The sequence below is a fragment of the Impatiens glandulifera genome, chromosome 3 (genome assembly GCF_907164915.1).
Source record: "Impatiens glandulifera chromosome 3, dImpGla2.1, whole genome shotgun sequence".
Taxonomy (NCBI): Eukaryota; Viridiplantae; Streptophyta; class Magnoliopsida; order Ericales; family Balsaminaceae; genus Impatiens; species Impatiens glandulifera.
This window is the reverse complement of record NC_061864.1, coordinates 17,808,339-17,831,623: the sequence shown is the minus strand read 5'-3', so window position 1 is coordinate 17,831,623 and position 23,285 is coordinate 17,808,339. Positions and strand designations below refer to the sequence as shown.

Genomic DNA, 23,285 nt, shown 5'->3' with positions numbered 1-23,285 from the left:
ATCCTCTTGTAAGTCAAGATGTTATTTTCGTAATAATTCTTAATATCTAAACATTTCAAATAATTGAGATTAATTAATTTCTAATACTCTTTTCAATATAACCATAGTTTGGTGTTAAGAAATTTGATCATAGAGAATCTTTGGAAGTCGGTAACGGTAAGTGTTAATATCTTATTGTATTAACTTTCATTCTCTAATACAAAATAATAATTAATCTCGTGATTTTTGCAAAATCGTTTTGAGGCTGTGCCAAAACTTATTGAGTATTATCGGAAATAGATAATGGAACATGTTAAGGTGGTTTGGAATAGGTACGATGTGAAGAATCATATTAAAGCTCATGATAGGGATATAACAACTATCATAGCACACAAACCAAATGAATATACGGAAGATGATTGTAATTATATTTTAGATCGTCACTTTCTCCGAGACGATTTCCGGGTGAATCTTTATTTTCTAAATTTTATACATTCTTGTTTATAATGTAACTAAGTATTAATTGATGTTTTCAATAATAAGTAAGAAGTGAGCGGAATTCACAAAATAGGAAGAATCTTCGAATGACACATCATGCGGGGAGTGTGTCATTCTCTTAGGTGGTTGCAAATACGATAAGTATATTTATAGCCATTATAATATGTTAACTATATTTTGATAATCAACAATACTAACATTTAATCTTCATAGAAGAGGACTACGGGTATAGTGCCATCACACACTGAGCTTTTCTACAAGACACAGTAAAAAAGAAACAGGTGGCGACTCTACTCGTGTGGTGGATCTCCATATACAAGAGATAATTATAAGTGTATACTCTATATTTCACTTATTTATTGATTTATAATTAACTAATCAACTTTGTTTCTTTTTGTAGGATGCGATGCGTCAGACGCTCGAAAGAAATCCCGATCACTAGTAAAAAAATACACATTTACCGAAAATTATCGTAATTGCACATGTACAGATCTGAAATAGCAGAAGAAATGAGAAAACGATGAATTACACCTGATACGATTAGTACAAACAAATAGTGATGATGATCTTAGCTGTTTACAGTATTGTTGGTAAAGAAAAGAGATATGATTATGATGATGCGTATTTATTTCACAGTGAAGTTGAAAAAGATTAAGATCTGGAAAGCAATCCGTCTAGTTTATTGTATTCATTTCACTTTCCATTCTTTTTTTTAAATTATTTATGGTGTTTTATGTATTTGAAAATGAGATGGATGATGCAAGGTACAATAATTTACTACAGATAGGAGGAGGTTGTGAAGGCGTGGCAAAAATTAAATTTGCATGTGTAAACCCTAATTGTTGCATCAAACTAAGATTTGAGCAAAATGATATCAAACCAGGATGAAGATTTTAGAATCTTTTTTTTAGAAATATTGATTATCATCGAGAGCCAATTCTCTACTTTCGTTAAAAAATTTGTAATTATCTCCGAGAGCCGCAACTGCTCAGGATTTTTCTTCACCGACAATTCTATCACCGACATTGTCCAAGAGAATTTTCCGCCTTCGGCGAAAATAATCAACGAGGGAATTTTGGCTTTCTTTAAGGGTTTATGCCCTCTTTAAAAATCATTTTTCTACTAGTGGATATGTTCGATTATGAGTTGACCGAGAACGTTTTTTGACGACAAGTGCACGGGAGGGTCATTGGAATGGGATCTGGCGTGACACCCACCCAGTTTAGAGGAGATTTGCGTGGTGGAAGTCAGTCTCAGCGGAGGGAGAAATAGGTTGAGAAGTTGCGTATTGAATTATAAGAGGAGACTTTGAAAAGAGAACAATTGGAGGTTGTAGTTCTTGAGTCACAAAGAGAAGCACTTGAGAAGTTCTTGAGGCACAAAGACAAATGGAAATTCAAATGGAAAGATAAGCTCTTGAGTCACAAAGACAAATGGAAAGGCAAAGGGAAGAATTTCAAAACCAGTTGGCGGCGTTTATGTCGAGATATCATCCACTTCCACCTTCGGATCAATCTGGTATATGATGTTTTTATATCTTTAAATACTTTGACCGGTATATGGGATAATTGAGATTTTGGTTTATTAGATATTATAATTTTGAATGAATTGAGATTTATGTTTATTGATAATTTTATTTTTGTATTATTGGGATTTTGGTATATGAAATTCGGTATTTCTAATTTTTGTATGATTTAGGTCTGAAATTGTTTAGTTTAAAATAGGTAATATTCGGTTTATAAAAGTTTTATTAAAAAAATTATTATAGCCGAGAGCAATAGGCTTATGCTCTCGTTAATATTTTAAAGACATCTCCGAGAGCATTAGCGTTGCCCTCGGAAATAGTCTAAAGTCATTTCCGAGAACTTTTGATGCCCTCGCAAATGTCTTTTTTTCACCAACAACTTTATCACTGAGACATTGCAAAAGCATTTATCGCTCTTGGTGACTTATTTCACTGAAGGCATACAATCTTTCTCCGAGAGTTTCTGCCCTCCTTAAAAAGTGTTTTTTTACTAGTGATTGTACTCTCGATAATGACTCTTTTTTCACTAGTGTATATAATAACGCTTAATTGTGCATGACATGAATTTGTGGATCGCGCTCGGTGAGTTAGAGAAATTGGATCGGGTTTATTCATTGAAATATAAACTCAACCACAAATTAACGGGTATGGATATAAGTTATACAAAAAAAAAAAATTAAAATTATATCTCTAGTTTAATCATTTATATATATATATTTAAAAAATTAATGGATGTGTATTAATTAAAAATGTCAAAAGTATTTTCTTTCTAATTATATTCTTTTTAAATAAATAATTATATATATAGATAAATAATTTTATTATTATTAATTAATTTTATATAGTGAGAAGGCACTAGTAAAAATAACATAATTACTGAGGATGATAACCGAGAGCCATCAAAAGCTTTTCGGAAATAAAAAGATCATCGAGGGCTTAACATGGTTCTCGTTAAACTTTAAATAAATCACTGAGGAATTTACATAGTTCTCGCTGATAAAAGATATTTCCGAGAACTTTTAATTTCTTCTCTCGCTGATAAGCATATTTCCGAGGGAACCCGTAAGACCCTCGTAAATAAATTTAATTTAGCCCTAAATCGTCTTTCTTTCTTCTTTCTTCTTTCTTCTTTCTTGTTTCTTCTTACCGGTGAATCTCTAGTACGTTCCATTGCCTCCGCGAATCTCAAACATTTACCTCCGCGAACCTAATTCCATTGCGCGCTTGATTCCGTCGTCGTCCAGTACTTCATTGTCGTCCCGATTTCGCGAACCACCTGATTCCGTCGCCGTCCAGAATTGAACAGACTAGTTCTCCCATTGTTGCCTCTTTTCGTCCAGAATCGAACAAACATATTGTTCTCATTCTTGCCTCTTTCCCATTGCTGCATCTTTCCTCTTTCCAGATTTTTCTCCGATTTTGCGTCACGCCTCTTTCCGTTCCAGATTGTTGTTGTCGTTGCTGTTGTTGATTCCCCGGATTTTCCTGATCAAAGGTTAGTTCTCCCCTTCTTATTATCATTGTTGTTGTTTATTTTACCATTGCTGAAACACTTAAATGATTTAGTTGTTGTACGATTCCTGCTGTTTATTTTACCATTGTTGTTATTACCATTTCTGCTGTTTATTTTACAACTTAATCTTGAGTGTTTATCTACCTTTTGTGTTTATTTAAGCTTGATTCGTTTGAATAGCAGATGATTTAGTATGCAGCTTAATTAAATGTTTTTATTGCTGTAATTTGTTAGCTGTGTAGATGATTTAGTATGCAGCTTAATTAAATGTTTGTTGCTGCAATTTGTTAGTTGTGTAAATAATTTAGTATGCAGCTTAATTAAATGTTTGTTGCTGTAATTTGTTAGTTGTGTAATTTGGTAGTTATAAGCTGTAATTTGGTAGTGTTTATTTACAGCTTAAAGGTTAGAATTTTTTTGGTAGTTATTATAATTTGGTAGTGTCATTTGAGTTTGTTAGCACTATACTTTGTATTGTTAGACATAAGCTTTGGATAGGCTTTGGACTTGAGCTTGAGGTTGAGTTCTTAAAACACTTTGATTGAAAAACTTGGGATAATTAGACTATATAATTATTTGGGTTGGGAAAAGAACATGCTATAACTTGGAATATGTAATTTGGTAGTGATATTTGGAATATATAAGATGTAGGTTTTTCTTGTAACACGATATTGACATTATTGATGTGTTAAATGATGTTTATTATAATCTCCATAGATACTTTATTTAGTTAAATTGTGTTACTAAATTATTCCCACTAAGTTTAAAATATCTTAACTTAACATTTCAACTTATTGAGATTAATTAATTTCTATACTCTTTTCAATATAACCATAGTTTGGTGTTAAGAAATCTGATCGACGTTTGAAAATGGAAATTTAGGACAAAAGTTGGATGCTCCTATGTCGAGATCATCCACAATATATGAAAGGCGTTGAACAATTCATAAAATTTGCTCAATATTCTACTAGAAGAGAAAATATTGTTTGTCCTTGCGTTAAATGTGCAAATCAAAACTAAGGTTGAAAATTGTGACAACAATAAACCCACGTTATTTGAACATCTAATTAAGGTTTCATTGTATTTTATTTGAATTTAATTAGTTAAAATTATATAACATCTTTTTTTAACAGATCGAGATGGAACTAAAGTAGAAACATAAAGGGACATGTATGGGCATCTCGACGATCTCCAGAGGAGAGCCGATCTTTAGAGGAGCACCAATCTCCTCGAGGTGTGTGGTTCTAATGAGCTAGATGACACACCTGACCATGTAGATCCGACGTTACCGGAGATTGAGATGATGACGACATCATCCTCCTAGCCTGAAGGTATAAGTTATAATCTTTGAATACATAAAAATTCATTTTACTAATGTTGTATAATTTTTTTTGTAGGTTCTACATCAAAGAGAAAGGGTCGGGGCAAAAATAGGAACACGACTCTCTCGAAGTTGAGCGCGGGTGAGAAAATAACAATATAATTATCGCCAAATGGGAGAGTGTGTTGCGATAACGGCACTACATGGTCCAGACATATTGGGATCGTGGTTCGGGATCCGACTGTGATATCACATCGTCTCCTACATTGGTCAGACTTGAGCTCCACCGACATAGAGCATCTTTGGAAGTCAGTAACGGTAAGTGTTAATATCTTATTGTATTAACTTTAATTCTCTAATACATAATAATAATTAATCTCTTGTCTTTGCAGAATCGTTTTGAGGTAGTGCCAGGACATATTGAGTATTATTGGAAACATATAATAAAACATGTTAAGGTGGTTTGGGATAGGTATCGATGTGATATCAACCGGAATCACGTTAAAGCTCATAATGGGGATATAGTAGCTATCAAAGTACACAAACCAAATGAATATACGGAAGATGATTGGAATTACATCTTAGATCGTCACTTTCTCCGAGACGATTTCCGGGTGAATCTTTAAATTCTAAACTTTATACATCATTGTTTATAACTTAATTAATTAAGTATTAATTGATGTTTTCAAAAATAGGTAAGAAGTGAACGGAATTCCCAAAATCGGAAGAATCTTCAAATAACACATCATTTGGGGAGTTATTTAAGGTAACTATATTTATTCAAGAGTCATTATAATATGTTATAGTATTTTGATAATTAGAAAAACTAACATTTTAATAATCTTAAGGAGTACGGGTATTGCGCCATCACACATTGAACTTTTTTACGAGACACAGAGTAAAAAAGGAATAGGTGACGACCCTACTCATGTGGTGGATCCTCATATACAAGAGAAAATTGTAAGTGTATACTTCATATTTCACTTATTTATTGATTTGTAATTAATTAATCAACTATTGTTTCTTTTTGTAGGATGTGATGCGTCAGACACTCGAAAGAAATCCTAAAATGTCTGATTATGAGCTGACCGAGAATGTTTTTGGATGACAAGGGCACGAGAGAGTCATTGGAATGGGAACCGGTGTGAGGCCCACCCAGTTTAGAGGAGATTTGCATGGTGGAAGCAAATCTCAGCGGAGTGAGCAAGAGGTTGAGAAGTTGCGTACCAAATTACAAGATAAGGCTTTGAAAAGAGAACAACTGTAGACTTTAGTTCTTGAATCACAAAGAGAAGCACGTGAAGCTAAAAGAGAAGCACAAGAGGCACAAATAGAAGCACAAGAGTAACAAAGACAAATACAAATTGAAATTGAAAAACAAGCTCTTGAGTCACAAAGACAAAGGGAAGAATTTCAGAACCAGTTGGCGGCGTTTATGACGAGATATCCTCCATTTCCACCACCGGATCAATCGGGTATATGATGTTTTTTTTTATATTTTTAAATACTTTGACTATGGGTTAAATGAGATTTTGGTTTATTAGATATTGTAATGTTGAATGAATTGAAGATTGAAGTTTATTGGATAATTGTATTTTTGGATTATTGGGATTTTGGTATATCAAATTCGGTATTTCTAATTTGTGTATGTAGGTCTGAAATTGTTTGATTTAAAATATGTAGAATTTGGTTTATAAACGTTTTATTTTTTTTAGAAAAAAAGTTTAGCCGAGAGCATTTGAAATGTTTTTGTTAATAAATAAAAGAAATTTCCGAGAGCATTAGAACTGCCCTCACAAATACTCTTTTATTATTTTCGAGGACTTTCACTGTCCTTAGTTATACTTTATTTCCGAGGACTTTCACTGCCCTCGCAAATGTGCTTTTATTTTCTCCGACAACTGTTTCACCGAGACGCGCCGAGGGAGTTTATCGCCCTCGGTGAGTTCTTTCATCGAAGGTATTGAACTTTTTTCCGAGAGATTCTGTCCTTCATAATAACTAATTTTTTACTAGTGAGGATTGAGAAAAAAAATTGGTTTTTAATATAAAAATATAAAAATAAATTAACAATCTTAAATATTGTAATAGTTATGTGTTCATAATTAAGGACTAATAGTTCGAATCTAACTGATATATAGTTTGATTGATAGTGGGTAACAATGAATATTTGTTACTTGAAGAAGTGAGAAAGAGTATGAAATTATAAATTAGGCTAGCTTTTGATAAGCATGTAAATATATTAACAGATTGGAAGTATTGTTGATAAATAAAAAATATCATTATTTTTTCTATTAGTATTTCATTCATCCTTTTCTTTTCTACTGTCAAATAAATATTTTGTCTCGACTATTTAAGTATTAAAAATATTTATTTATGTTATTTTAAAAATAATTTAAATATTCAGTGTACCCTCCATCCTCCGATTGAGGTGAAAATAATATCGTAGACACTTGTATTTTCTACATCAAGTCTAAAATTTAAATTTTGACTCATTTTAATAAAATAATATTATAAATAATCAAACATATTAAAATGGACCAAAATAAATTAACCATTTTAATTAGTTTGTTTAAAAATATGTGCATAAAGGTAGCCCAGGCAAACGCCCAGACCCATAAATCAAACAAGGATGAATTGAACTAATTCAATTCTTTCTTAGAATCTATTTGGGTAGGTCTGAGTTCTTAAATGTCTAATAACTCCCGATAGTTATAAATGATGTTAATATATTGACAGAGGATAATGGAAGGAAATATGATTATACGAACTAGTATGTATTTCGTGTATTTGCACTAGTAATAATTTAAAAAATCGTGAAAAAATATTACGGTAAAAATGTTTATGGGTGGGTCAACCCACAATCCGACTCAAATATCCATTTACTCTCACATATATTCAAATTAACCACAACTCTCGACCCGACAATCCGGACACTTTAAAAATTAAGCATCGTTATATATATATATAGATTAGTTAGTTAAAAAGTTGAACTTATATTGTTATAATATCCCGTGTTCATCAAATTTTGTGTTGAATTTAAAATATAAAGTGTTATTAGTTTAGTTGGTTAAAGGTTGTACTTGTTTTTGTTAAGTTGCAAGTTCAAATCATACCTATAACATTTTTAATTTTATTTTTAACCGTTTCAAATTATGAGAAAGTCAATCCACAATCCGACTCAAGTATCCATTTACTCTCACATATATATCCAAATTAACTATAACTCTCGACCCGACAATCCGAACATTTTAAAAATTAAGCAGCATTTTATATATATATATATATATATATATATATATATATATATATATATATATATATATATATATAAATTTTCAGTTAATATGTTTAAAGCTTGCATTATTTATCTCCTTATGTTCCATATTAGTATTTAGTATCTTTGTTCTAACAAATTTTTATTACTTTTAGATTTATGACACGATTTTTTTTATTAGTATTAAATTAGGAGACGATTTTAAAAAAGTCAAAAAGTAGTCTAAATCGATGTTTTTAAGTACACGGTAGTCAAACCTCCTATTTTGGTCATCATCTCAATCGAGAGTGACTCGAGAAAAATGTGAGTTATGAGATACGACTATCTAGTAACAAAAACTCTTTTACGAAAATTGTCGATTTTTTACCTTACAAATATATAATAAAAATTTCTCATCGGAAATCAAAACGCAAATGATAGAACACCGGGACGGGGATAGAAGACGTGATAGTAGAGATTCGGGGAATGGGATACTACACGCATTACCATTAGAGATTCGAGGACTGGAGACTTCCAAGTTGTGCTTAATAAACACTCAAATAATTAATTTTACATTATTTTATTTGAGTTGGTTTTTATGTTTTTGTTATTATTGTCTTATTCCTATTTTTTAAACAGAATTTGAATGTTAATTAATCCTTTGTTTTCTTGAAATAATATAATCCTTTAGTCCGTCTACTAACAACTTCTCTCTATTTATTATTTTTATTAAAAGTGAATTTTTGTTCAATCAAAATTGTGAAAAATTCAAAGAAATATAGACAATAAAAAATAACAGTGATCACCACAAATATCAATTAAAAAATGACAAAATAATCATAATTTTTTTATTGAGAAAATAATAATAACAAATAGAGTTGTGATCAATATCAATGCTTTGATTAAGATTCAAAACCCTTTGGTTTTTCTTTTTACTTCAATATCTTGACATTTCATAGCATTCTCTTCCATTATTATTATTATTATTATTATTTTTTCAAGGGATAACCCAAAACTTGGGACCGAATTTGGACTTAAGAAATGTGTAAAACATTTGTATGCCTAATGGAATATTTTCATTTCTAAATCGTGTCTAAAGAGATAGAATTCATTGTATTAATTACTATCTATATAATATTATGATGTAATCAAGTTCCATGAATAGGTCAAGTGTAGAAATTCTTTTTCCAGTAGTCTATGTGACAGAAATAGAGAAGAACCTTCCACTTTGACTTCTTATTTTTATCTTCTTTTTTTTTTTTTTCTTTTCTTTTTCAAGAATTGGGAAAGTTCCTCTCTAATTCATTCACATTGATTATTTATTTATTTATTTTACATTACGCGGTGGCCGAGGATTATCCTTCGTTTGTTCCTCATGCTTCAATAATGTAATCACGAATGTACGGCAGGCAGCTTTAAGTAACAAACGCCGCGGCTGCGCTCTTCACAAGTCAAAACAACGCCCCAAATATCTGTTCCCACTTCAATTTTTATATAAACTGATCCACCATCCCCATTTCTCTATTCCTCATCTTCTCTTTCTCCAACAAAATTTAATACTCATGGCACCCAATGAGGAGAAGATGAAGAAGAAGCCTTCTTCTGGATCTTCTAAATTGAGTGGCCAAGAGAAGGGAATTACAAGAGATATTCGTTTCAGGGGTGTAAGAAAACGCCCATGGGGAAGGTACGCCGCCGAAATCAGGGACCCTAATCGAAAGATCCGAGTTTGGCTCGGTACATTCGACACGGCTGAGGAGGCGGCCAGGGCTTATGATGCCGCCGCAAGAGGCTTTCGAGGTGCCAAAGCTAAGACCAATTTCTCTCTTCACTTGTTGAGTCCTACTCGTCAGACTCAGACTAGCTTGGAGTTGGGCGGTGGAGATAATCTTAGAAACGCCGCCGCCGCCGCCGCGATTTTACAATCGCCGGCGGCGAGTAGCTTGTTTTATTTTAACAGGAATGAAGCAGTACCCATTGTTACACCAGATGAGAGCGAATCCGATTCCTCATCTTCGTCTTCTGTCATTGTTCTAAATCAGAAAATTCGGGAATTTGATTTGAATATTCCTCCGCCCGATGAAGAAGAAGAGGCTTGACGGTGGTCGGATATTATGTATTGTTTGAATTATCCGAGGAAGGGAAACTAGTCGTTGGAGAAGTACTTTTGGATTAACTGTCACCGTTAGATTTACTTAGCCTTGCAGTTAGGGGTACCCTGCAGTTAGTCCGCCTCTTTTATTTAGTTAGGGTTTGTTTGATATCTCTACTGCTCACAAAATTTGCAATCTTTCTAAGCTTCCAATGCTTTATTTTAAAGAATCCTAAGCTTCCAATGCTTTATTTTAAAGAATTTGGGATGATAAATTACCTTTGAGAAAGACTTGTATCAAATTAATTCTATGTCTTATCATATTATTCTCAATAATAACAGAGTGTCATAACAGAGTATCTCGACCGCCCCTTATGTGAGAGAAGAGAAGGGCTGAAGAACCTTGGGCGTCACAGGTTTATAGGCCGATCTTCTTACTTCTCTTCGCATCTCGAAGGACAGAAAAGATCTCTTATTAACTTATTCAAGCAGTCGAAGGTATTAAATATTTATACTTCTTCTTTAATGTCCAATGTTAGTCTCGCTTCTTCTAAATTTTCAAAGTCGATCACTAATTTCCCTTAGTTTGAGTACCGACCGGGACAACAAAAATGCACCAAAAGAAAAGGCACGAATCCAACGTAGTCTGATCAGTTGTGTAAAAGAAAGAAAAATAAATTGTAAATTCAATTCCCGCTCATTGTTTCAAATCATCTATTTCTCTCAATTCTCCGGCGAAAGTCGTATCCAAACCCAAAATTCTAGATTTATTTATTACGTGAACTCAAAAATACAAAAAATTTTATCGAAATAGTAAGTTTTTTAGCTTTAGTTACAAAAAAAAAAAATTATTTTGTATAGATAACGAACTCATTTAGGTTTAATGTTCATGAATACAGCAAAGACAACGTCGCAAAAGATGAAACATTGAACAAAAGAACATAACTTGTTATTTTTGCGATAAAAAAAGTAGGGTTTAGGGTTTTCGAACTTGAAAACTTACTTTTTTGACAAAGAGATGAAAGGACGAACGACGATCTAAATTTTTTTCTGCAAGTCGAAGAAGAGAGGAATCGTTTCGTTTATAAAAACTTGAAAATCGTCGAGAAGAATAAATGTTTCGGAAGAAAATTTGACTTTTAAAAAATTCTATTTTGGAAAAAATAAGAAAATAAGTCGAATGTAAAATTTGCAATTATAAAGAAGAACATAAGAAGAAAAAAGAAAAAAAAAAAAGGAAAGTGACGAAAAGAAATAATAAAAATACAATGAGGCTCAGAGAGAAAAAACAAATAAAACTAAAAAAAATAACAACGACATAACACATCAGATTCATAGTCTTACTTTCGTTATATTTTCGTTGTCAAAATAATTTTTCTTAAACCAAATTCACCTTCAATCATTATTTCACTCCTCATTTTTTTTTTCAAATTCCTTCATAATAAATCATATTTTATCCATTTTTTTTAATCATATTACTTTTTGTTTTATTATTATATATTAATATTTTAAATTTTTATTTTAAAATATATTTATTATTTCAAAATCAACACTAACTATTTTTTTTAAATAATTAAAAGTTTATTAAAATAAATTTATATTAAAAAAGCTCACTTATCTTTTTTATATATTTATCAGTTCATAAATAAGAAAAACATTATATAAGAGATCCAATATTTTGGTTTTGATTCTTAAAATAATGTCATTAGTTTGAAAGATGTCATGTTTGGACTAAAGCCGGTTAAAGCTTCTATATTCGATATCGTATATATATATATAATAATGCTTAATTTTTAAAATGTTTGAATTGCCGGATCGAGAACTATGATTAATTTAGATATATTTGTGAGACTAAATGGATATTTGGGTCGGATTGTGGGTTGACCCGCCCATAAATTTAAAACAGTTAAAAATAAAATTAAAAATGTTATAGGTATGTTACGAACTTACAACCTAACAAAACAAGTACAACATTTAAACAACTAAGCTAATAAGAATTTATATTTTAAATTCAACACCAAATTTGATGAACGCGGAACGTTTTAACTTTTTAACTACATAATATATATATATATATAATAATGCTTAATTTTCAAAGTGTCCGGATTGCAGGGTCGAGAGTTGTGATTAATTCGGATATATTGTAAGAGTAAATTAATATTTGAGTCGGATTGTGGGCTGACCCACCCATAAACTTAAAGCGGTTAAAAATAAAATTAAAAATGTTATAGATATGTTTCAAACTTGCAACCTAACAAAAACAAGTACAACCTTTTAACCAACTAGACTAATAAGACTTTATATTTTAAATTCAACACCAAATTTGATGAACGCGAGACGTTCCAATTTTTTTTAAATAAAATTAAAAACGCTATAGGTATGTTTTGAACTTGCAACCTAACAAAAACAAGTACAAGATTTAAACAACTAAGCTAATAAGACTTTATATTTTAAATTCAACACCAAATTTGATGAACACAGAACGTTTTAACTTTTTAACTACATAATATATATATATATAATAATGCTTAATTTTCAAAGTGTCCGGATTGTCGGGTCGAGAGTTGTGGTTAATTTGAATATATTGTGAGAGTAAATGGATATTTGGGTCGGATTGTGGGCTGACCCGCCCATAATTTAAAGCGGTTAAAAATAAAATTAAAAATGTTATAGATATGTTTCAAACTTGCAACCTAATAAAACAAGTACAACATTTTAACCAACTAGGCTAATAAGACTTTATGTTTTAAATTAAACACCAAATTTGATGAACGCGAGACGTTCTAATTTTTTAAAAATAAAATAAAAAATGCTATAGGTATGTTTTGAACTTGCAATCTAACAAAAATAAGTACAACATTTTAACCAACTAGAATAATAAGATTTTATATTTTAAATTCAATACAAAATTTGATGAACGCTGAACATTTCAACTTTATAACTAACTAATCTATATATAATGATACATAATTTTCAAAGTGTTTGAATTGCCGGGTCGAGAGTTGTGGTTAATTTATATATATATGTGAGAGTAAATGGATATTTGTGTCGGATTGTGGGTTGACCCACCCATAAACTTAAAACGGTTAAAAATAAAATTAAAATGTTATAGGTATATTTCAAATTTACAACATAACAAAACAAGTTCAATCCTTTAACCAATTAGGCTAATAAGAATTTATATTTAAAAGTCAATACCAAATTTGATAAATGCGAGATTTTATAACTTTTTAACTAACTAATCTCTATATATAATTATGCTTAATTTTTAAAATGTCCGGATTGTCGGGTCGAGAACTGTGGTTAATTTGGATATATATGTGAGAGTAAATTAAAAATGTTTTCACATTTTAACTGTAATTTTTTTTCTCGATTTTTATATAATTAATCGTGCAAATGGACGGGCTATATGCTAGTATATTTAGTTTGACTAATTTGAAACTTGTTTACATCATAAAATAAGGGTTTTACTTTCTTTCTCTTTTTTTTTTATTTAACGAGCTCGGACGAATTTTATGTTGGACTCGAATACTCAGCAAATGCAAAATCAACATTGTTAGTTTGATTCAGATTATTCACTTAAATTTATTTAGTTTATTCTAATAATGTTTTTTTCTTTAAGAAATTAAAGAAGAACTAGCATAACACCTACCGTCGTGGTTCACCGTTTAAATTTAAAGTATTTTCAGATGAAATTGAACCCGTGACCTTTTGATCTTTTAAGTCGACTTTTACCATTAAACTATCTTGATCGGATAAAATGGGACAACAGATTAAATATGTATCTCGTAAATACTTAATTATATAATCAAGCGCAGAATTTACCGTTTGACAAGTTCAAACTCGAAAACTTAAAATTAGTATTTACATCTTATTCTAGTAATGTTCATCTATATTTAATTTAATTTATCTTATTATGCAATCAGGTATTATTATTATCAAACTAGCAATATCGTGAGCCATAATTAAACCTAATTTATAAATATATAATTTAATTTATTAAATAAAATTTTTAAAATATCTTCTATTTAAAAATTCATAAATAATACACATCAAACGTACCTCGAAGTTAGATGCAAATTAATTGCAGGCATGGTAGATAAGGGTAAAATCAAATATAAATTTAAAAGAAAAATAAATTGTAGTTAAAAAAATGAATAAAATATAGAAAATTGTACTGAGTAATGAGTACTTGGACCAAAGAATTTATCTCCATCAACAACTGTCTTGATCTCCCACCGTAGGTTAATTTAGATCGGACCGCTCTAAATTGTCACGATAAAATAACTTATCCTCGATCATGATCATACACGTGGGACCCATTTTCCTAAAAAAATAGCACAAATGACAACACCATACCTGCTTTTTTAAATACTTTAATTTTTACATAAACAAACGGGGTATAGACAATGACCAATCCTGAAATGCCACGTTTAACGTACTCTCTTCCCGATCTGATATATATCAACGTGGGACCCATTTCTTTTATTTTTTCCATAATATACAAATAATTCACTCATCCTTATCCATCCCATTTTATATTTCCACACTTCAATATCTCACTACTTCCACACTAATAATTAACTTATTCACTTACTTTTAATATATAACAAAATTTATTATTAGGATCAAATTTTAAAATGGACCTAAATTATAGTAAAATGTTCAAAATGAAATCTAAAATCTCTTTTTCTCTGAAAAAACCAACCCACCAACTCTAATGTTTGGTAGATTAGTTTAGTTACAGACTAACCGTTAACTGACCAATCATCTTAAAATTTAAGAAAATAAAGAAAAAAATTAATTATGGTAAGTTTGATTTAGCTTATACTATTCAACTTTGATATGATTTAATTTATACTCAATTTATTCGCTAGAGAAGATATAATGATACAATTTTATTTAAACGCAAAAATTGTTTGATTATAATTTTTTATGTGAGTTTATTATACAAAATTACTGTAACAAATTATTACTTAAACGCTATACGTTAAACTTTAAGCCTCAATCGAACGCGCCTATGAGTGAATACTTAAATTTAAGAAAATATAATGAATCGATTGGACCGATCTTTTGTATCCTAAACCGACATTAATAATTTAATGTAGTTTTTAAATCGACATCAACAATTTAGTTCTACATCTCGATATACAAATCTATTTTCCTATCAAAACATGCATCACATTCAAGAAAACTCAATTCAAACAATTTAGTTCATTTTTGTAACGAGTGACATGAAAGTTATATTTTAAGCCTTATTCGTTGAGATTATTTAACGAATAAGACTTAAAATAATCTTAATCTAACCAAATATTATTTCACTCTAACTCTCGTTCATAAAACTACTTGATTATTAACTAAAAATATAACATATTCTCAATTATATAAAATATTTTATTATTATATATTAATATATTTAAGTCGTTTTATCTAAGCGAAAAAAATCACAATATCTCAAAATCATTACGTATAATTTTTTTTATGTAACCCGATACCCTTTTAAGTATATTTTTTATAACCCATTTTGAAAATATAAAAAAAACATTAGGTCTCATTTTGAATTAAGAAATTTGAATTTACCCTTTTAAGTATATTTTTATAACCCATTTTGAAAATATAAAAAAACATTAGGTCTCATTTTGAATTAAGAAATTTGAATTGTGTTTTCGAACATGTAGCAAAACTTTATGTCCTATATTGACCAAACCATTATTGTAAAAACTTGGATATAGTTAAAATGATATTGGCTATATCAAATTAGTGTAGATGAGTATGAAAAATAATGCTCACCAACCTCTATTAATAAGCTGCCTTATTCAACCCAATCAATTCATCCATCACACAAACAAGCAACAAAACAAAGAGAGAAGAAAGTATGGTTCTACTAGACAAGCTTTGGGACGATGTAGTGGCCGGACCAACGCCCGATCGCGGCCTAGGAAAGCTAAGGAAGATCGTGACAGCCAAACCTTTGGAAATCAAAGGTACATAATTAACTTAATAATTTCTTACTTATATATATACTTAAACAGATGATATAGTAATAGAAAATGAAAACAGATGTGGAGATAGGAGAAAGTAGCAGCAAGTATCAGAGATCGTTATCGCTACCTCTTACTCCTGGAACGCCGGGAACGCCATCTCCGACGGGCGTTAGGAAGGAGAATGTTTGGAGAAGCGTTTTTCATCCTGGAAGTAATCTTGCTACTAGAGGAATCGGTGCTAATGTCTTTGATAAACCTCTTCATCCAAATTCTCCCACTGTTTATGACTGGTCTCTTCTTTTTCTATAAAACCCATTATTATTTTGTTTCATTTTATTTGTGTTCTTTATGATTCAAAATGATTAATAATAGCATCTTATTGTTTCTTGGTTAATCAATCACTTGCAGGCTTTACAGTGGGGAAACAAGGAGCAAGCACCACCGTTAAGACTTATCTTTATGGTTTAATTTGGCCTTGGCATGTAAATATTATGTTTTGTTATGTGTATTAGTAATTAATTAAGCAAGAAGAAACCCACCCCATATATGTATAACTTCTAGTAGAGATTGATGGTCATGAGGTTTTAGGGTTCATCTTTTGAATTTTAAGTTGTTTGTGTGACTCTGTTTGTGTGATGATGATCTTTAATTTTGAGGTTATGATGATGGTAATAATAATATGATGTTATGGGTGGGGTTAGTATTTGATGTTAATTGTTTGTTTATTTATTTAATGTGGTTTTCTAGATAAATTTAATGATAATGAGATTGGATGGGATTGGGATAAACATTAAAATAAATTAATATTATATTTCAAATGGGTTAGAGATAATGATAAATTATTTGAATTAATTATTAATTTAAAGACCATTGTTATTATTATTATTTGGAAAATTTTAATTTGTAGATAAGTATTGAAATATGTTTAATTTAGATTGTTTTATTTATTTATATAAAACTAAATTATAATAAACTGCTGTGAGAAAATGATAGATGGAAAAAGTATATTTTTTTAAAATTAAAACAAATTAAGGATATATAATATAAAAAATAAAATTTTGGGGTATGGCTTAGTAAGTGAAATTAAACTGAATCGAATTGTCCTTGAGACGTTTTTTCCCCGAAATTGAACGGATGATATTTGTATTCCCGTCCAGATCAAACTCCGATTATACCCCAAACACTATAAAATATATTAAATCACCGTTATATTTATTTATTTACTTACTATATTTTATAAGTCTATTTTTTATAATAATATAAAATTTTAATATATTACAATATATATTACATTAAAAAATTTGTTTATATAATAATATTTTATAATTTTTTTATTTTTTAAAAAATATTTTATTAACCATGTCATGCGGGTATTTTCCGACGATAGAAAAATATCGAACGAGACGGAAATAGTAATAAAAAAAATCTCAAAATAAAAACAGGATGGAAAGGTAAATACATTCCTGCCCTCCATATTAGGCCCCATTGCCCTCCATAGTTGGGCTAACCCTTTATGAGTCATTTGATCTTTATTTTTTTAATTTTATATATAGATAGATTTTCACTTATAATAATCTTTGCCAATTAAATGAATTAAAGTTTTTATCCTTTAATAAACAAAAAATACTCTATACAAAATTAATAAGGGTTTTTATTTATTTTAATTAACACGCTTATATTAGATTGGTAATTACATACACTTTGGATTATCATTTTATTTATTTATTTATTTATTCTAATCTATAATACATTTTTATTTCTTTTAAAGAGAGTCTGAAGATGGGCCTCACAATCTATCTCAAATTCACGTGGAAAATCAAACACAATAGACCCAGTTGCATTACTGGACCACCTTTGGACTGGGCTGACCCTTTTTAAATAGGGCTTAATTTTGCTTCAAATTTTCTCTCCGTATTCCAATCTTATAAACTTATCAATAGTAATTCACATTCAAAAGATCAAATTTAGAATTTAAAATCAAGCCGTCTTAGCTCAGCTGGTAGAGCGCATGGCTTTTAACCATGTGGTCGTGGGTTCGATTCCCACAGACGGCGAAAACTTTTTTTTTCTTCAACTTTCCAAACAATAAGGCACAAAAGATTTTATATCTACACTTTGTAATATTTTCTTTAATTTATAAATTGTAGTAGAAAAAACAAATGAAAAGCACAAAAGATTTTATATTTACACATTGTAATATTTTCTTTAATTTATATAATATCATTTGTAGTAAGAAAAACAAATGAAAAAGAGATAAAAAAAAAGAAAAAAAATGCAAATATAATTACTAGGATTATATATTCTCCACTATCATTATCTTCATAAGCTTAACACTAATCACTAGTTAATTAATAACTAGAGCACACCAAATGACCAAAACATTATTAATGTGTTGCTGAAAAATAATACTTATATAAATTAAGGAAATGAATAGGAATGTTTAATCATAAGTATTCAAGTGTGTGCATGATTGGACTGCCCGGGTCTTCCACGAACCTACCCGAGGTTTGCCATTGAATTTCTGATCTCTTTCCACTATAAATTTTCTGGAATTTTTATTATCTATTTTTAATATATTTATAAATAATCAAACATAATAATTATATATATATTGTTTGGACATTGGTTGATTAAATGATAGGATATTTGAGGGTCCCATTAAAGGAACAATGTCTAAGGTTAATAAATCCATGAGCTAGAATCCATGAAGAAAGAAGATGAAAAAAAATGTAACGTAGCTTACAAGTGAAAGTCACAACTAACACCCCCTGAGATAGATAGATCAATCTATCCAGATTCTTCTGTACCAATTTAATAAATGCCATTACCCGTACGTCTCATTTTCTTACTTTTATCTTCATCATGTTACACCAAAATTAGGGTTTATCTAACACGTCAAAAGTATAGTGCGCCGATGTGTTAGGTTGTTGTCGAGAAAATGACCTTACCCAAACTTGATATCATTAGCACAAACAATAATAATAGCGACAACCCAATGTAGTGCCAAAACGGTTTAATTTTCTTTGTTTGCGCCCACATATTATAGCCGTGTTTGTTACTCTCACTACTCCTGTTCCGAGATCTATTCATTTGTCTATGAATCATAAAACCGGGATTTGAAAATTAGGACGGTTTGCAATACTTAGTTACTAAAAGACCAAATTAAAATAAACTAACATTAATTGACCCTATAGCTTGGATTTGAAACTATTTGGTTGAACCATTTATTTTACTATAAAAGTCTAAAACATTTATTTATAAAACATTTTACTTTAGACATGCATGCATGATTATAAAGTTAAAAGATGACAAAGATGAGTGGTGTGATACAATAAAAGTGCATTTGATTTCAGCTAGCGTGACAATTAATTATATTTAATTTGTGCATCCGTAAGAAATAATTTAAAATATTTTTGGCACATTTTGTCTTTATATTGTTTTGGGTACAATTGTATTCAGCCTTTAATGGTTAAAGCCTGCATCTACTACTACTCTCTTTGCTTTCTGGTTTTTCCTTTAAAGCTGCGCTTTCCCTACACCATTTATGTGGCTCTAAATTATTAATTCTCTTTTTAATTTTGTTAATAATAAGTACATCATTTCTGATTTGTTTGTAAAATTACCCAAATCAAGCATTGCAATATTCTATTTTTTATGTTAATATTCTATTTAGATTGTTTAATTAATTAAAAAAAAGACTAAAAGAGGAAATAATTATTTAATTAAAGCATGGCCAAGCAAACACTTGTTACAGCTGATCGATCACATGCACTCCTTTGTCACTTTCTTGTTGTATTTTTTCACTCTTCTTCCTCCTTCTCTTATATATATATATTTATAATTTATTTATTTAATCAATTATGAGAAATAATTTAGATAATCAAGTTAAAATTGACTTCTTACACTCATAGCTAGTTGTTCAAAGAAGGATACAACTTATGAATGAGTTTAGAGTTTACCTTATTAATTATGAATCACTTACAAAAACAAATTAAAATTATATTTCTCTTAAAATTTGAATATTTATTTAAATTGATTTTGTTATTTTTCATGTTAAAATATTGTATATTACAAAATAAAATATATTGGTTATGGCCTAACAATCCCAAGGCTTACAGCCACAAGGAAATTAATGTACAAGTGAGTCATATTTAAAAATATCTTCAAATTGTAAAGTTTTACAAGAAATATAACGTTATATATTATTATAATTAAGATATGTTAATATTATTTTATATAATTTAATATTTGGAAGAAAAAAAAGAAAGAATGCCCGATGTCATTTGTTCGTACAGTAGTTGGCAGTGAATTGCCACTTGGTACCGACAAAAATAAATAAATAAATAATTATATTTGAACTTTTAATAAAATTGATAAATGCCTTTTATGGAAACAATTTATGAAATTATGATGGCCTAGATTCAATTTATTTGCTTTAACTTGGACAAATAACTAAATATTTTTTATAATATTCACATTATTCAAATCCATAAAGTTTGTTAGGTTTAATAAACTTAATTGTTTCGACTTATCCTTTTTATTTGTTTCATATTATTTAGTTATGATTTTATTTAACTTATTAAAAAACAGTAACTTATTCATATTTTAGTTGAAAAACCATGTCGGTCAAAAAGAATCTTTATTGTGAACTTGATAAATCAATTAGTATAAGTCTTTTACATATAAGAAAAAACTCTAGACAAGTGAAATTTCATTATCCGTATATCCTTAGTTTTTTTTATTTTTTTTATTTTATAACACAGGAGGAGGGTGCATTATTTTCCTTTCCAACACTTAAATTTGATTTAATTAACTTAGATTTGAGTTAATATTATATTTTGTTTAATACGATATTATATTTTACCTGCATACTTGTTGTTTATAATTTTCGTAATCCAAATAATATTCTTAATCCTTAATGAATCGTTTGTTGCTTGTACTAACAATAGTGTTAGTGATTATTTTTTAAGTCGGTCTTTGTCTATTTTTTGTAGCAAAAGAGATATTGTTATTGGATCGGAAGTTATTTTTTCATTTTTTTAATAAAGAATTTTTTTAATTTATTTTTCATCTAGATATTCTTGTAAATAGTTTATAATAATTTTTACGAGTTTTTCATTATTTTGACCATATATGTATATAGTTAGTTATCATTTAACATAATTTTTTAGGCGTTATTTATCCACTCTCAAGCAAAGACAAATTTTATTGTCGTTCAGAATTCTAAGTAAAAATTATTTCGACACCGTTTCGTTGGTTTATTAGATTTTATCTCATTCATCACTTAATGGAACTCATATGAGTTCGTCTTTGAGTTCAACCTAAGAAAATTGTATGATTATTAGTTTATTTTAATTACAATTTTAATATTTGTAAATTTGTATTATTTAACCTATATTATTTTTTTATTATTTTTAAACTGTATTTTATTTGTAACTCCTTATTTTATTTAATAAAAATATTTTTTTATAAAATAAATAATTATTTATTTTTTCTCCTATTTATTTATTTGAACAAATTTATGATAAATTAAATAATTAATATTATTTTTTAGCATCTACAATTTGTTTTTATTAATTACTCTTAATTTCTAGCTACTTGTTTAGTTTTGATATTGTTTTTTATTTTGATATAGTTTTATTTTGATTAACTTGTGTGAATTAATATCATTAACTTTGACTTTGATTTATAATATATATTTTTTTGTATTAATCCACATACATTATGCTAATAATGTATAACTTAATTAAAAAGAAAATCTCAATTCCTTAAATTTTGAAGTTGAAAGAGATGATAATATATATTTAATAATAAAAATAATATATGAATATATAACTGTTAAATATTAAGTCAGAAATATTTCATTTATTTAAATTTTTTGTTTGATAGAGGTAAATACTCAAACTAATGACCTATTAGACCATTTTCAACCTACAAATTTATTCTCAAACTCAAAATGCAGTAAAAAGTTATATCAAACATCTCCATCTCAAAAACATATTTTCAAACTCCCCAAGAATATTTTTAAAATATTCCTTTCTTACACTAACTTTTTAACCTTATTAATATTATCTATATATTTATTAACTTTACATATTTAACCTCAATCTTTTCTCATTTATTTAATAAAATTAAAATTAAATTAATTATATATAAATAGTTCATACACAATAAAATAATTCAATAATACATTTAAATAAATAAACATATTATCTAAAAACAAATATTATTAATAAAAAAACACTTGATACACATAAATATAAAATAAATTAAATAAAATTTAAATATAATAAATTTAATGATTTAATTATATATTTAAAAAATATTATAATATTTTTATCTTAAAAATAAAAAATATAAGTTAAAGAACTAATTTACATGTAAAGAAATTAAAAGATATTAGAAAAAAAAAATGTAAGGGCCATTTTTAGAAAAGACAATGACGATAATGAATCGTCCATACACATATTTGCGTCTGGAATGTGGAGAGAGAAGACTAAATTGCATAATGTTTTTTTTGCCGGTGGATTAGAGGAAGAGGGCACGCATAATGGGTTATAGGTTATGCGTGCCGGTTGGAGTTGTTCTTATCATGAAGATACAATATTTTTTTTATTTTTTTTAGTAATGTTATAATTTATTTTTTATTTGTACATAATTATTTATTTAATTTTTATTTTATTTTATAAAGAGTGCCAAAAATATAACACACATGAAAGTGTTTTATAGTTTAACTTAAATTATACACGTTTTAGTTTAGTTAATATAATTTAAGATATTAAATTTGATTACAAGAGTATTGAAAAAATAAATAGAATCCTTTAATTTCTTACATGAATAATAGATCAGATAATAATTGCATAATGCAGATTTAAAGCTGTAAAAGGTACTAATAACTGTTGCATGTTTAAGCAGCACAACAGACAAGCATTAATAATTTCTGAAACATTTTCCTTTTTCTTTTTCGTTTGCAGATTGACCTATCATCATTAAAGTTGTCATTTGTCCATGGAGTAACGCTAATATAAATTAAATTGGTAAAACATAAAAGTTTTACTTTAGTCAAAAATACTTTTTAGTTGAACTACTTTAAAATATTTATCTAATGATGTGCTTA

General features: G+C 28.7%; 3 protein-coding genes and 1 non-coding gene across 4 annotated transcripts; all 4 read left to right on the top strand.

Moving 5' to 3' along the window:
- The first annotated feature begins 5,286 nt into the window (after positions 1-5,286).
- Positions 5,287-6,304, top strand: LOC124929888. Its single transcript, XM_047470270.1, has 5 exons — positions 5,287-5,308; positions 5,365-5,450; positions 5,532-5,602; positions 5,688-5,796; positions 5,870-6,304. Exons 1-5 carry the CDS (start codon positions 5,287-5,289, stop codon positions 5,942-5,944), a joined length of 363 nt encoding a protein of 120 aa, XP_047326226.1. The 3' UTR covers positions 5,945-6,304.
- A 3,173-nt stretch (positions 6,305-9,477) lies between these two features.
- On the top strand, positions 9,478-10,410 carry LOC124932879 (ethylene-responsive transcription factor 11-like). The gene has a single exon (XM_047473590.1). It carries the CDS (start codon positions 9,655-9,657, stop codon positions 10,189-10,191), a length of 537 nt encoding a protein of 178 aa, XP_047329546.1. The 5' UTR covers positions 9,478-9,654; the 3' UTR covers positions 10,192-10,410.
- A 5,593-nt stretch (positions 10,411-16,003) lies between these two features.
- On the top strand, positions 16,004-16,874 carry LOC124932028 (dormancy-associated protein homolog 1). The gene is made up of 3 exons (XM_047472627.1): positions 16,004-16,168; positions 16,245-16,458; positions 16,577-16,874. Exons 1-3 carry the CDS (start codon positions 16,060-16,062, stop codon positions 16,614-16,616), a joined length of 363 nt encoding a protein of 120 aa, XP_047328583.1. The 5' UTR covers positions 16,004-16,059; the 3' UTR covers positions 16,617-16,874.
- A 1,275-nt stretch (positions 16,875-18,149) lies between these two features.
- Positions 18,150-18,222, top strand: TRNAK-UUU. Its single transcript has one exon. It is a non-coding gene; the product is annotated as a tRNA-Lys (tRNA).
- Positions 18,223-23,285: the final 5,063 nt, after the last annotated feature.